At 44.6% G+C, this 15,458-nt stretch overlaps 1 protein-coding gene across 4 annotated transcripts in view; it reads right to left on the bottom strand.

Annotated features, from left to right (window-relative positions):
- Window positions 1-15,458, bottom strand: part of ARID4A (AT-rich interaction domain 4A) — a 93,121-nt gene that overhangs the window by 46,475 nt on the left and 31,188 nt on the right. For all 4 annotated transcript variants that reach the window (XM_078784142.1, XM_078784143.1, XM_078784141.1 and 1 more), the window contains 5 exons: window positions 14,210-14,300; window positions 7,371-7,450; window positions 6,911-7,002; window positions 3,629-3,767; window positions 3,070-3,149 (listed from right to left, as the gene is read on the bottom strand). In XM_078784142.1, the coding sequence (XP_078640268.1) occupies window positions 3,070-3,149; window positions 3,629-3,767; window positions 6,911-7,002; window positions 7,371-7,450; window positions 14,210-14,300 (482 nt within the window). The remainder of the gene's footprint in view (window positions 1-3,069; window positions 3,150-3,628; window positions 3,768-6,910; window positions 7,003-7,370; window positions 7,451-14,209; window positions 14,301-15,458) is intronic.

The raw sequence follows: 15,458 nt of genomic DNA, 5'->3' as shown, positions 1-15,458 counted from the left end.
TTTACTTTGGAAGAATTCCCAGGATGAGTTGATGTCAGAGGCGGTAGGGATGGGAGACCAGTCCAGATGATTGATGGCTGCTTGAAGACCGTGCCAGTTGGCCTGAGTGAAATGCCAGACTCGTCGACGCTGAGGAGGCTCTCTGAGAATGGTCAGAGAGATGTCCACTTTGACAAGCACATGATCAGATGAGCCGATTGGAGCAGAAGAAGAGCAGCAGACATTTTCAGGGAAGTTTGTCATAACCAAATCCAGAAGAGAAGATGCTCCGTTGACTGAGATCCGGGTCGGGAAATTGACAGATTGTGTCAGTCCCAGTGAGTCGCAGAAGTCCTTTGCTGAAGAGCCATGGCTGGTGAGAGAGGTACCCACACCCAGCCAACTGGCATGGTGACAATTGAAATCACCACATATGAGGAAGAGAGAGTTGGGATGGGTAGATAGAAGTTTAGTTGGTCCATATTATCAGACAGTGAGATGTAGAGGGAGTCATCGCTGATTGGTGGACGGTACAACACACATATGAACAAAAGGTGGGAGCGAAGGGGAAGCCGTAGCCAAAGGTATTCCTGGGGGTGAGGTGGAGAGAGGGCAGTGGAGGGCGAGTGAGGAAGAGAGTTTTTTATAAAGATAGCAACCCCACCTCCAGGACGAGGCTCAGGTCTATCATACCGGAGGAGGGAGTAACCTGGGAGAGATACCAAGGCATCAGAGACATCATGAAGGAGGAAAGTTTCTGTTAAGCAGATTGTAGTGAAATTATACCAAGGTGAACCCAGGGTGTGCTCGCTACAGAAGGGGCGTCTATAAGACCCGGGACAACCGGGGCGCGCGGACACTCCAGCGGAACTCACTGTGACATAGTCCTGTAGTTTGAATGGTATGTACGCCCCTAAATGCTGCGCTGACTGTCCTCTCTGTTGGACCATTGCTATATTGAATCGACCATTGCTCATGAAATACTCTGATTTTAATGCCTGTTGCATGCATGTATTCTTACAGGATGTACTACAGATCTAAATGATATTAAACCTACCCAGAGGTCAAGTCGTGTCTGAGCTTGATTTTCACGACACAGATCACATCTGGTTTGTCAGAAGCAACCTGTATGGAGAGGTCAGTCAAGTTTGAGCGAAGGCCCCGGATGTGTGAGGTCCATACCGTTAATGAAGAGGAAGGGGGAGCATCGGGTCCAGAACAGGGGGGGGGGGAGGGGTAGGGTAAGATGTGGAAGAGGAGGAAGAGGTCGGGAGAGCTGTTGAAGGTGTGTGAGATTTCAGAATAGCTTGGAGAAAGGGAAGAATGGGGCGGACAAAAGGTTTGATGGAGATTGGGTGAGGCACAGTGAGGTGTTATTTGAGGAGGGGGAAGAGCAAGGCAGAAGGTTTGGGGAGATGAAGGTGAAAGTTGGAAGGAGGAAGAAGCAGGGAGGATGCTTTGAGGAGGAGGGGTGAGAGGGGAGTCTAGGAGGGGAGGAGCGAGGGAGAGTCTCGGAGGGGAGGGGTGTGGGGGGAGTTTAGGAGGGAGGGGAGGGAAGGGGCAAGGGGGGAGATTTGAAAGGGATGGGTGATGGGGAGGATTTGGAGGGGAGGGGTGAGATTGGATTTTTAAAAGTGTACGATTCATGGGAAACGAACATTTTTTGCAAAATGAGTTTGAGACCTTCGAGTCAAAAATACGTTTGAGGACACTGGAGGAGGGATGGAGTTCTGGATAGTTTAGGGAATGTAGAAAGGAGGAACTGTAAGAGATGGTATTATATATATTTTTTGGAATGAATAGATTTGGACGAGCAAGACGAAAGCATCCTTTTGTAGGAAAAGAAGAAAAGGGTGTTATAATATATGAGAGAAAATAGTTGTTCAGGGGAGAGATTATACATTTCTAACCGCGTGATCGCGAACGAAGAACGAACGAACAAAAAGAACAACAAATAAATGAATAAGACCTGGGAAGGAAATGTTTTTTGGGGGCTTTTTTTTTTTTTTTTTTGTGAGTACAGATATTAAACAAGGAGGTACGGGGTGAACGACTGGTACGAAACAGAGAACGAAAATAATTTCAGCGCATTCGACGAATCGCTGAGAGAAAAACAAACCACAAGGTCGGAGACGGTACGGTAGTCTAAGCCTCCGAGTACTAGGCCGCAGAATACTCGATACCATTAACCGACGATTGTGTATACATGTACGAAAAATTCGCACCGAAAATGTTCCAAAAGATACGCTATAGGTACATACACCGAAAGATAGATACAGTCTCGACAAAAACACAATTGAGAAATATCACTTAGCTTCGAAAGCGTGAGCGCATGGAGCAGCTTCGAAAAGACGTGACCTCGCCGTGATCTCGCGAGATCTCAACAGATCTTTACAGACCAGTGTGCTCTGTTTTGATATACATTAATGTATACTTTATTACCTCCTGCAAATGCTTTATCTGTTGCTCTGTCCAATGCGGTTACTAGCTTGTCATGTGGAATGTTTGTGTACAATGTGGAAAAATCAAAAGTTGAAAGACATTTTGCCTTACCCTTGTTATTAATGTTGTGGACACTGTCGATTACCAGTTTGGAATTGTCAATGATCCAGAATTTCTTAATACCAGAATAAAACTTCACTTTTTCATGGTAGTTTTTTAAGCATTTATAGATTAGTTTCATTGCTGCTGTTATACTGCCCGACAAAGGTTTCAAACTACATTCTCTACTTGCGATGATGAACATCATCTTTCAAGGGTGTTTGTGCATTTTTGGGATCCAGTAAATGAATGGTAATTTATGGTGTTTATCCGGAACTAGCAGTCTTCTAACCGTTGAATGATTTGTATAGTGTTGTATCAAGTCTGTTTTGTTATCGCTACTTATTTTGTCGGTCTTTGAAATTCCCGTGCTTAAGCCCAATTTTTCCAAAAGTGTTTGAATGCAGAATGTTTTACATACAAATGCAATTTTAATGCAATTTTAATGTAGTGGCAAATAATTAAACAAATAATTAAACAACAACACCAATTTTAATGTGATGAAACAAAGTAGCAAATAATTTTCAGTTCATGTAATTTTCCACTCACAATCGTCCATCTGTGAACAAACGCACAAAACAATGATCTTTCTTCACTGCAACTTCTTCGCTGCAACTTGAGGACACAACCTGAAAGATGTGTGTGAGGGAGGGGGTCAAAGAGTTTAGTTTAGTTTAATGTAAAACCAGAACGGCACTCTTCGATGTTGCTCGATATGCCTCCGCCCACATTATTACGTCATTAAACATGCTTGGACCAAGTTTGATATCCCTCCAGTTGTGCCCGTGTAACATTTTACCTGACATGACCTCTGACCTTTGACCCCTTGACCCCATAATCTACTCACTTTATCTGCATAATTATGCATACTTGCACCAAATTTTATTTGGATCCCTTCAGCCCTTCTTCAGTTATTGCGGTAATGAAAACCGATCACGGATGGATGGATGGACGCACGGACGGACAGACAGCCGGATGGACAAGCAGAATAAATAATGGCTCCAGCAACTTTGGCGGCAGAGGCATAAAAAAGCGTAGTTTACTTAGATTATATGTACCATGCAGAATAATAACCGAAAAGTGACGAAAAACATGAAAAGTCACTCACCAGGCCAATATTAGTTGCTAATTTCCTTTCATTTTCCAGGTCCAACAGCACAGTTTTACCAATGAGGTAATCTTGTGCTTGCTCTTCAACTTCTTCCTCCAACTCCTCTTCCTCCTCCTCATACACCTCCTCACACGGGCTAAAGAATAATAATGCATTCAGTCACGTGGCTGTTAATCACCCAGTCACGTGAGCACATCGCATACCGTGTGTGCCATTTCAGGTGGATGAACAACTCAATTCAAATCCCATTGGCCTATTGGAATGGCCAAACGCACTGCAAGTGATGCACAAAACCCACACTACACGACGAGAGCACAGAAATACTATTGCTACTCAGGTTTGTCATGTCAACCACAACCTGAATTAAATACCAGTATCCAACGAGGAGTGACCAACCAGTCCCAGATGAAGACCACAATGTAGTCAAAATGTCCTCCATCATGTAAAGTCCTTCCTTGGCACACCTTAACTCCTATCCACCTACAAGGCCTTCATCCGCAGCTTGATTGAGTACTGCTCTCACATCTTGCTCAGCTCGACACCATGGAACCCAAGGCCTTTAAGATGATTGGAATCTCCTGCGACTAAGCTAAGTCTATGGGTCTATCACCATTGCAGACAGGTCGGTGGTCTGTCTTCCACCACCTTCTTTCTGGTCTGGCACCTTTTGCCCTTTCCCTCCCAGGTTTCCAAGGTATACACGATCCGGTCCACCAACTTCTGGTGAAACTCCCGAAATACAGACTCACTGCTCACCTTCACTCATTCGTTCCTCTTTTCTCTCGCCTGTGGAACCAATCTCCACTGTTTGCTCAATCTCATTCTTCCCTCCATGGCTTCAAGACAGCTGTTCACCACCATTTCAGGGCATCCACCATCCATATCCGTGATTTTGAGGTTACGGGGTTTCCCCTTGCTCCTTTATACACCTGCCTTCTCTTCGGTCTTTTGTTCCATTTCTGCTACTTCCTCACGAGTTTTCCCTTCCACTTCTGTGAATGAGAACTTGCACCTGTATCCAACTTATTGACACCTTGTGTCATCCTCCACCTTCCCTTGTTCTCATCCTTGCTCATGCTCATTCTTCCTCCAGGTTTCAAAGATACGCTTCCAAAAGATAACAGGATTATATCACAGGTGGCGTGACAAAATGTACGGACAGGTACATTTGACGATTGGCTTCACAATCGGGTATATAAGGGTTGTTGCGTTCTGTATTAGTGGAAAACAACTGCTGCACGTCTACAAAAGTTATTGCCGCTTCCTCTGGAGATGGTCCGTCAACGTGACAATGCTGTTTGTCATGGAGTGGTGGCTTTACGAAATTCTGGCATGAAACAGCGTGCTATTGCTCGGAAGTATGGCATCACTCAAGGTCAGGTGTCAAAGATCCTGAAACGAAATGTTCAGAGGGGTGTCCCTACTCCAATACCGAGGCCAGGACGTCCACGCAGAACCACAAGGAGAGATGATCGCCAGCTGCACCGGTTAGTCTGCAATGGCCGTACCAAGTCAGCTAATCGGCTTAGGGCTGAGTGGCAGCAACTGACAAATGTGCCTGTATTCAGAAGGCTAGTCAACCAACGACTGGTTCAAGCAGGCTATCGTGCCAGGCGTCCCCTGAGAAAGCCACGCCTGACCAGACAACACAGCCAGCGCCGATTGCAGTGGGCCAGAGAGCACCGTCAATGGCAGCCAAGAAACTGGAATCACGTGACCTTCAGTGACGAGTCTAGATTTCTGGTCTATCGTCAAGATGGCCGTGTCCGAGTGCGCAGACAAGTGCATGAAGCCCACAACGAAGATTGTATAGTGCCAAGAGTCCAGGCTGGAGGTGGTGGGGTGACCGTTTGGGCTGCTTTTCATGCAGGGGGCAAAACTGACCTGGTTGTTCTGAATGGAAACCTGAACCAGTTCAAGTACAGGGTCATTCTGGAAGAAACATTGCTTCCATTTGCTCGTGCAGCCTTTCGAGGAAACTTTGTCTTCCAAGATGACAATGCACAGCTTCATCGTGCTCGCATGATCCAACACTTTCTTGCTGACCGTGGTGTCGAGCATATGGAGTGGCCTGCCATGTCCCCGGATATGAATCCGATAGAGAACTTGTGGGCAGAATTAACGCGTCAAATCGACAACTTGGACCAGCAGCCTGCCTCTGTGCGTGAATTGCAGCAGGCTATTATCACTGCATGGCAAGCGATTCCTGTCCAAACCTTGGCAAATCTCGTGAACAGCATGCCTCGACGTGTACGTGCTCTCCTGAATGCTCGTGGGGGTTACACGAAGTACTGAACTGTAATTTTACTGTCCGTAATCCCAGTCATAATTTAGCTTTTGTTTTTGCTGAAATTCTTTTTGGCTAATGTGCAAAATAAAGAGATACTTCTGGAAAACGCACAGAAGTTTAACACAGTACTGTCCGTGAATTGAGTTCGATATCAGTTTACATCACTTTCAAAGATCAATTTATTTGCTTCGAAATATCAAATGTGTTTTTTGTTTCTTTTAAAGGTCACATTAACAAAATCTAGAATAATTTCAACATAATTCCAATGAACTTTTGGTTCTAAGTCATCTTGAAAAGTAAGTTCACCCCCACAAAAAAAAAATTCCATATTAAATGCCAAGTCTGTATATATATCTCCTTCAGACCCCGCTATTCGCGGCGGATACGTTCCTGGAAAATCTGCGAATAGCGAAACCCACGAATAGCGGAGCATTGTTTCAATGGAAAAAAGGGGATAGGTTCCCAAGTCACGGAAATCCGCAAATAAAGAGAACCAAACCGTGAATATCGGCAAAATCCACGAATGGCAAGCCAAAATCCATGAATGGTGAGCAATCTTCACAGAGGCAAAACCTAAAAATGGCGAGGCAAAACCCCTGAAAAACCACGAATTCGTGGAACACGGCGGCGAATAGGGGAAAAAAACAAAAAACGATTTCACGGAACATGGCCGCGAAAAGGAGAAAAAACCGCGAATTTGCGGGAGACTTTTCCGCGAATAGAGAAGCGTGTCGCATTTTATCACCCGCGAATAGCGGAACCGAGAATAGCGGAACCGAGAATAGCGGAACCGAGAATAGCGGAACCGAGAATAGCGGAACCGAGAATAGCAGGGTCTGACAGTATATGGGAACAACAACTTGGAAGGTTTAAATCCGGCTTTACAATAATTTGCATGTCAAGTTCAAAAGTTTGTAAGGAAGCATAGGGTTTTATTTTGAACTTTATTTTGAACAATGAATATGTTGTTTATTTTATGCAGAACTCACACTGGGTTTGAACGCCTGCCCCTGTTCGATTTCTTCCCAATGACTGGTGTTCCAAAGTGCTCAGGGTTCGTTAAAGGAAGCTGATCCAGAGTCTAAGAAAGGGAACGCACACATGTGCACACAAATGCGCACACACACCTTTCAGAAAAGTCATTCCCAAAAACTAACGAACTTCCAAAACAAAAATCAGGGTCAATGCATTGAAAAGTAAATCCTCAACTGATGGCTAAATGGATTCTTCAAGTATCTGGTCCAAAAAAAATAAAAGACAAAACAAAACAGCAGGTAAATGTAATGATGTTGCTCCAACAATGTCAAACTGCCACATGCTGATGTATAAATATACAGCACTAACCCTAATAAAACAATTCTATAAAAAGTTTGTAAAGAAATGACCAAGCAGGTACAAACACAAAATACGAAACCAAGAGCACCTGATGCATGCAGGTCAGAGCCATACCTCACTCTCTGCAAAATGTCTCTCTCCTTTCAAGCAAAGCGATGATCGACGCAGAGTCCTTTCATCACCATCATCAAAAACTGAAAACATACAGAGAACAAACACTTCACAAGATACCAAACTGTTAAGTCAATTGACGAGTCATAACTGAGCCAGGCTGATCAAATCGGTTGGATTTCGCTGAACCTTTCTTCACCGAATACATTGATCAACAAACAAACCGGGCCTTTTTCTTCAGTGGCCATCAAGTTGCAAAGAGTCCATACTCCTCAAACCAAATACATAAAAAGTATAGTCCCGAGTAGGCTGACGGTCATCTCATGAGGTTAAGATTTGGAGACCCCCTTTGGGATTCCACGATCCAAAATCAAAAACGCTAAGACTGCACGATCCTGTAGAGCATTGAGTAAAAGGGCTGTATCGGGTTTCAGAGCAATCAGTTGGTAAATGGGGGACGATTAGGGATCTGAAGTATCAGGGGGTATTAAAATGGTGTGTGTCGATACGTGTGCATGTATTCTTCGTTATGATCTCCATAATTTGAGTTTTAGAAGGCGGAATGGAGTCATTCAAAGACTCGAAGTATCCCTATGGTATCCATGGTAATCTCCATGTTTGGCTTGTGGACTTCCTCTCGTGTCATAGTAAACGTGTGGCTCCAAATGGAATTCTCTCAACTCCTCTTCCCTCCAGGCTGGAGTTCCTCAAGGCAGTGTTCTGGGCCCTGTGCTATTTCTGGTCTTCATTAACGATCTCTCCGACTCTCCAGAAAATCCTCTCTATCTCTTTGCTGATGACTCCACTCTCTACCGCTTCATATCTCAACCCTCAGATCGGCAGTCTGCAGCCTCTCCACTCTCTGCAGATCGGGATAAAATCACAAACTGGTCCAACAAGTGGAACATGTCTTTAAATCCTGAAAAATCTCACACTCTCACCATGTCTCTCCGAAAAGACCATTTGGAAAGCCCTCCCATCTACTTTCTCAACAATCCTCTCCAATAAGATCTGTCACTCAAACTTTTGGGTCTCACTATCTGCCATGATCTTTCCTGGGAAAACCACATTTCCAAGCTGGCCTCCAAAGCCAGTCACCAACTGGGCATCCTCCATCGTGCGATGTGCTCCCCTGGCACAACTGAGTTCCTCACCAGATACAAAGCTTTCATCTACATCTTGATGGAGTACTGCTCTCCCCTCTGGCCTGGTGCTCCTGCCTCACACCTAGCTCGGCTTCACGCTGCAGACACCAAGGCTTTCAGGATCATGGGTATCTCCCGTGATGAAGCCGATTCTGAGGGCCTTTCACTCTTTCACCGCAGGCAGGTTGGTGGTCTATCTGTCTTCCGTTACGTGCTCCTCCCCGACCCCCTGGTCACGGTGTACCTCCGAGCCCCGAGAGGAGTCACGGCAGAAAACTGTGTTATTCTGTATGTCAAAGATCAATGGAGAAGCCACCCCAATTGTTACTCACAAACAAATATTGTATTAAGATCACACAAGAATAACAGTACAACAATAATAGTAATCAAAAGTACAATCCATATGTCCTATGATGGTACCATCCGTTTCGTAATAGATAACTCACTGTGCTCCAAGTGAGTGAAACAAGAACATTCCCAGTCTCTTTTCCAGCTTCAAACCCAAAGTTGATTCGCTCCAGCGATTGTCAGATCAATGTCCAATCGAGACCAGAATCCCGTTGGGTTGGCAGTTACAATCCTGCTGCCACAGCTGTGCAAAGGCGCCCTCAAGGCGACTGGGAAATCCAAAGGTGCCCTGCAGGCGACGGGGAAATCACACCCTCGGGTATGGACGTTCCACAGCTCACAGTCGGCGACACGCAGACTTTCCACTCAAAAGCCACGTCACACACACACACCCCAGATCGACGTCTGAATGCGGTGAAAATGGTCGAAGCGAGACGAAACCGTGAGCGAAGCGCAAGTCAAAATGGCCGACGGCCCGGTCTCGTGGCGCAACGGCACGACGATGATTCTCTCCTGAATCGATCGCAAAACCTGACATGCAGGTTAATCTGTCACAGCGATAACCACTCTGTCGCAGGAATCCCTTTCCTGGGAACCCCAAAATTTCGCTGGTGACTGTTGTTCACCAACGTTCGCTCCAGACCGCAAATAGCTCGGCTCCTTCTTGTCCGACTCACTCGCTCCGCCTTCGTTTTCTCTTCTTCCTCCTCGTCGTCCGGTTCCCGATCGGGTTTCCGATTTCTTTTAACACTAACTTTTTCACCTTTTGAAAACAGTTCATAAACAATAAACCTTTTGAAAACAATAATAGTACATGGAATCAGAAATGTTTACAGTGGATGAAAACCACCACAAGGGAAGTGACGAATCCGTAACACTTCCAACAACTCCTCTCTGGCCTTGCTCCCCCTGCTCTGTCTGTGTTCTGTCCACCAAATATCCTGCAGGTCGCACAATATCTGTCAGCAACCCTCTTCTGGTGAAACTGCAAAAATCAAGACTCTCTGCTCACCTTCACTCTTTCATTCCTCTTTTGTCCAACCTCTGGAACAAACTACCACATTCTCTTCAATCCCTCTCCTCCCTCCAGGCTTTCAAAACAGCTGTCCACCACCATCTCTTATCGTTCCCCATGCAAAACCTTGATCTTTTCTATCCCCATGAATCCACCATCACTCCACCTTTTTCAAATTCCGATTTCTTTCCTGAAATCTCTGTGGTGTCCATCTTGTTTATCCTGTGTAACCCGCCCCAGCACTCTCCCTTCCACAGATCTCCCGATCTCCCTGTTCTCTACTGGTGTTGTGTTTCCCTCCCTCTCCCCCTATAGTCTATTATATGCTCTATGTGTTAGCTCTTACTCAGCCTCAGCTGCAGTTCATATGTCTTTCATCAGCCTAAAGCTGAGTATAGAATTTATTTATTTTTTTGAACCCCCCTCCCTCCCCCCCTTGGTTTTCGTAATTTTGCTGTACGAAGGCAGTCAGTCGGCACTCTTTCAACCCCATGACAATCTTCTCCATTTTTCCCGATTTTCTACATCTCCCCATGTTAACGTCCTTGCCCGCATTTCATCTTCCACCATCTTTAGCCAAGTATTTATCGGTCTTCCCCGTCCTCTACTTCCTTCTACATTCATTTCCATCACTCTTCTCACCCAGTCACTTTCATCCTTCCTCAACACATGACCAAACCATCTCAACCTGTTTCTTTTCACAGCATCCATCACAAGCTATATTCCCATCATCTTTCGCAATTCATCATTTGTCTTCCTCTCTCTCTCTCTCTCTCTCAACGTTGCTCCACACATCCACCGAACCATTCACATTTCCACGCTTCGTTGCTGCTCTACGTTCATTACCCATGTCTCGCTCCCATAAATCATAACACTTCTCACACATGCAGCATACACCTTTCCCTTCAGCTTCAACGACACTCCCCTCCTCGTCAGCACGCCGCTCAGTTCCCGAAACTTCTTCCATGCACATCTCACTCGAGCAAACGTTGCCGAGTCTGATCCACTTTCTCCATTCAGCATGTCTCCTAGGTAGCAAAATGTTTTCACACCTTCCAGCTTCACGCCGTCTCCAAGATCCAACTCAACATTTCCTCCATCTGCAGCTCCCTCTGTGTACACCTTACACTTGAATGTAGCTGCCACACTGGTTAACCTCTTGGACCACTTGGACCACTTGGACCCTCTTGGACCACTACATTTTCGATGAACCCACTCAGCGAACATTTTACATTGAATGGCGTTCACTTCGACAGTTCACTATGCTCTAGCAGGGAAAATGGCCTTAAAATGCCTGTTGTTGTTCTTTAGTCGGCCATCTTTGGTCAGCTAACAAAACAAAATCTTCATATGTATACTCTCATGTATTGCCTTTGTAGCAAGTATGAACAACATTGGCCCATGTAAGTTGGGGAAATGGTTGAGAAATGGTTGGGGACACGTACAAGTAGCAAAATGGCCGCGAGTGGGCCATATTGGATCTGATCTCGAAAAAAAGAATGTAACCCATCATTCATTATCTGTGTGTCAATTTTGAACAAGATCAGTAAATGCATGTCCGAGAAATGGTCGAGGATGTGGTCAATAGTTTTTTTTACAACTAAAATGTCCACCAGTCAGCCATTTTTGATCGCATCACGAGACAAAATGACGTGCATATGAACACCATCATGTATTGTGTCTGTGGCAAGTATGACCAAAATCAGTCTGGTCGCGTATCAGGAGATGTATGCATCTCCGAGATATGGTCGCGGACGGACGAGACCCAATCCATAAGCCCCCATTCGGACGAAATACAACGGGGGCTAAAAAAAAGGGTACATATTTCATGCATCCCACAAAGTTGATTGCATATAAAAGTTCATTTTTAAAAATATTGAAAATGTGCCCGTAGTTGCATTTCTTGGTATTTGACCTTTTGACCCCGCATAAGTGGGTGGGGCCAAAATTATACTGCTCTTGCACCTTTGCACCATGTGGTGATCATAACGACGAAGTTTGGTGAATTTCTGCCCAACTGTTTTGGAGGAGATCGCGTAATGGACAGACAGACAGACAGACAGACAGACAGGAGCCGATTACAATAATCCCCCCCCTTTTTTTTCAAAAATCATGGGAATAAATATCCATTTGCGAGAGTAAATCTACGAGTGCTAATGCCAAACTACTATTAGCCACAAGGGAAAGCACATGGTAACCTGAACTCAAGTAACCGTCCCAGATTAACGAATCAGTTAAATGTTCAAGCCTCATGTTGTGTTGGTTGTACAGTGATTGAAGTACATCTCTGCTCTTTACACCGTACAAGCATTCCAATTATTAGAGGGGTCAATATATGGTTGAACCCCAAAAAAATTGATACAAAAGGTTTTTCAATGGATTCTGGTACCATTGGGCAATGGGCATGCTAAATAACATACTAAAAATCTAGTAACATCTGACTTCCAGAAAGGGGTCATTTTCAAGATGGCGTCCAAGATGGCCGCCAGGAGCTTAAAATGGCCATATCTCAATTATTATTCAACCTAGAAAGGTGGTTTTGGTGTCTAACCCTAAGTTTTAGGGCCCAAGGAATCCAATTGAATCAATAAAATTACCATCAGTTAATTATTTATTGACAAGTCCAAGATGGCATCCCAAGGTGACATCCTGATCCACTAAAATGGCTCTGTCGAATAGTAGTCAACCTAGAGAGATTTTTTCAGTGTGTATACCTAGGTTTAAGGCACCCAGGAAATCATCAAAATTACTTAAATAAGCACAAAGTAATCAGGTAATCCAGTAAGCCAGGTTTACCAGCCCATTACGCATTTGTTGTCTTGTACAGTTAGTCGCTATTCATCGTCATCCTCCGACTCCTCTGGAAGAAACTTGTTATGTGGATTGTCACATTCTTCAAGTTGGCACGGGCCACAGGCAGTAGTACATGGTAGTCCATATCGTCTACAAGAGCAGCGGAGTGTCTTGCAGGCAGTGGAGCAGTTACAATGAATGACCTTCAAGAGACTGTCTGGAGCAGCGTTCATTCTTGACATAAGTGGGACAAACTGATTATCCTGCAGGCTCCACCCCCATTTCATGGCATCCATACCCTCTTCTTTTCTCATCCACACCATGATCTGGTAGTACGCTCTACGACAGTGAAGTTTGGTAGCAGATTCAGTTGGGGGTAGACGTTCGGGTGTTACAAAAGACGAAGCAGAGACAACCTTCTTGCTGAAGGTGTTATATCGCATTGTTGCAAGGGAATCTTTGCACTTGCCACCAAAGAGGATAGCCATTACTCGGCATCCAAGGTCATCGATCACCTCTGTGGTCTGGTTTGGGATGGTGAATGTGTTGGCACAAGACCAAAGGACAGGGTCTCCTTTTACAAGCTGCTGGAAAGCAGTCTTTTTGCCAACACCAAAAATCCGAGAAGTCGTGTCACAACCAGTCATGGCATGGATGAATATCAACTGAGAACACGTCATGTCCGAGGATTTCTTTTAGACGGTTGATGTCATACACTTTAAAACTGCCATCAGCTTTGGACTTGTCTGATCTGAAATAAAGGTTCTTACTGTCTCCCTGCGCATAGTAAAGGAGTAAGACAAGGAGATCAGTATCTTCTCCAATCAGTGTCGTGGTGTGAAGAAGAGATGCCTCCACTGCAGCCTTTACTATATCTATGTCAGCATCTCCAGGTGCATTGACCACAGTGCAATACCTTTCTCTCAGTTCATCACTTATCATCCCGATCAGTCTCTGTTTACTTTGTGCTTATTTAAGTAATTTTGATGATTTCCTGGGTGCCTTAAACCTAGGTATACACACTGAAAAAATCTCTCTAGGTTGACTACTATTTGACAGAGCCATTTTAGTGGATCAGGATGTCACCTTGGGATGCCATCTTGGACTTGTCAATAAATAATTATTTAATTAACTGATGGTAATTTTATCGATTCAATTGGATTCCTTGGGCCCTAAAACCTAGGGTTAGACACCAAAACCACCTTTCTAGGTTGAATAATAATTGAGATATGGCCATTTTAAGCTCCCGGCGGCCATCTTGGACGCCATCTTGAAAATGACCCCTTTCCGGAAGTCAGATGTTACTAGATTTTTAGTATGTTATTTAGCATGCCCAATGGTACCAGAATCCATTGAAAAACCTTTTGTATCAATTTTTTGGGGGTTAGGCGAGTTTTTTTCGTATATTGACCCCTCTATATCGTATATTGTATATACGTATATGTATATACCTCTATCGTATATCGTATATTGACCCCTCTTCGTTTCCAAATTCAAGGCTTACAGAGATAATCAATTTTAACAGATTACGAGCAACTTACCCACAGTGTACCAGCTGCCATCTGTAAGCCTATTCACAACCGCCTCTTGACACATCCCGTCCCCAGTCTTTACCTCGACAATCGCTCCGACCTGTGGGAATGCATGCCCACAGAAGAGCAAAACAAAGCAATGAAGGAAGCTTTTTCAAAGAAGTAAACAAACATGACATATACTGTTCATATGTTCTTTGGTGAAATGGCAAGCAGGCAACACCTCCCTAACTTTCAGTACAAGTGTTACCTTAGACATTCCAGTGAGCGATCAACTGCTGGTAGAACGTCAAGGCCTTATAATGTTACTCCAACTGAACTTTCACCAAGGCAGAGCTTCCTTATTCTTCAACCATTGGTTTGTTAGAACTTTGCACCATAAACCCACAGAGGCCACAAGTCTCTTTCCCAAACTTGCCCAAATTTTAAGAATGAACAAAAACTCCAGAGATTAGACCTACGCTGAAAACCAATGAAAAATGTGATGGGAAGGCTGCGTTTTCCTTCACACAAATGATTAACGGAATGGACCGATGCAGGTGGAAGACCATGTTCCATGTCTTGCACCACCTGTCAATCTTATATGGGTAAACAGTTCAAAGATGCTTTTGGGTTTGTTTTTTTTTATATTGAAGTTTTCCCTAAACAAGGCTGAAAGCCACTACATGTAAAGGGATAGAAGGAAAAAGAAGGGGAGGAAAACTGGCAAAACCTTCACCTAGTCCTGAAACAAGGAAACCTCTTCACAAGACTGCTGTGCAGGAGAGGGTAACGAGGCCAGGTGGAAAAATAAAAATTTCCTACCGCCATTGGGTGTTTTTTTAGGAGCCACCACCTCCATACTGGATGGCCGTTGCATTTCCTACTGCCATTGGGTGTTTTTTTAGGAGCCACCACCTCCATACTGGATGGCCGTTGGCTCCCTTGGGGAGCTCATCAGCCCTTTGCCAGGTGTTGTTTTTAGTCCTGGCAGGATGTCACACAGTCCTGGCAGGATCCATACTAGCAAAGCCATTTGGTTTAGTCACCCACAACCCGACCATGCGGCAAAGTATGACCATGCCATCCCAAAAGACTGGCCTGACAGTTAAACTTGACAGTGACATTGACTAGTCATACAGTCATTGACTAGTCATACAAACACAAGCATACAGCTTGAATGATATTGAGATCTAGGCCTTGAGAGAACCATCCCATGCATTGAACGACACCAGCTCTCTCTTTCATTTGCAAATAAGCTTTACGTGTTTTGGGTCAT

The sequence above is a fragment of the Myxine glutinosa genome, chromosome 9 (assembly GCF_964187855.1).
Source record: "Myxine glutinosa chromosome 9, kmMyxGlut1.1, whole genome shotgun sequence".
Taxonomy (NCBI): domain Eukaryota; kingdom Metazoa; phylum Chordata; class Myxini; order Myxiniformes; family Myxinidae; genus Myxine; species Myxine glutinosa.
Note: the sequence above shows the minus strand (reverse complement) of the source record. Positions and strands in the feature narration are given on the sequence as shown.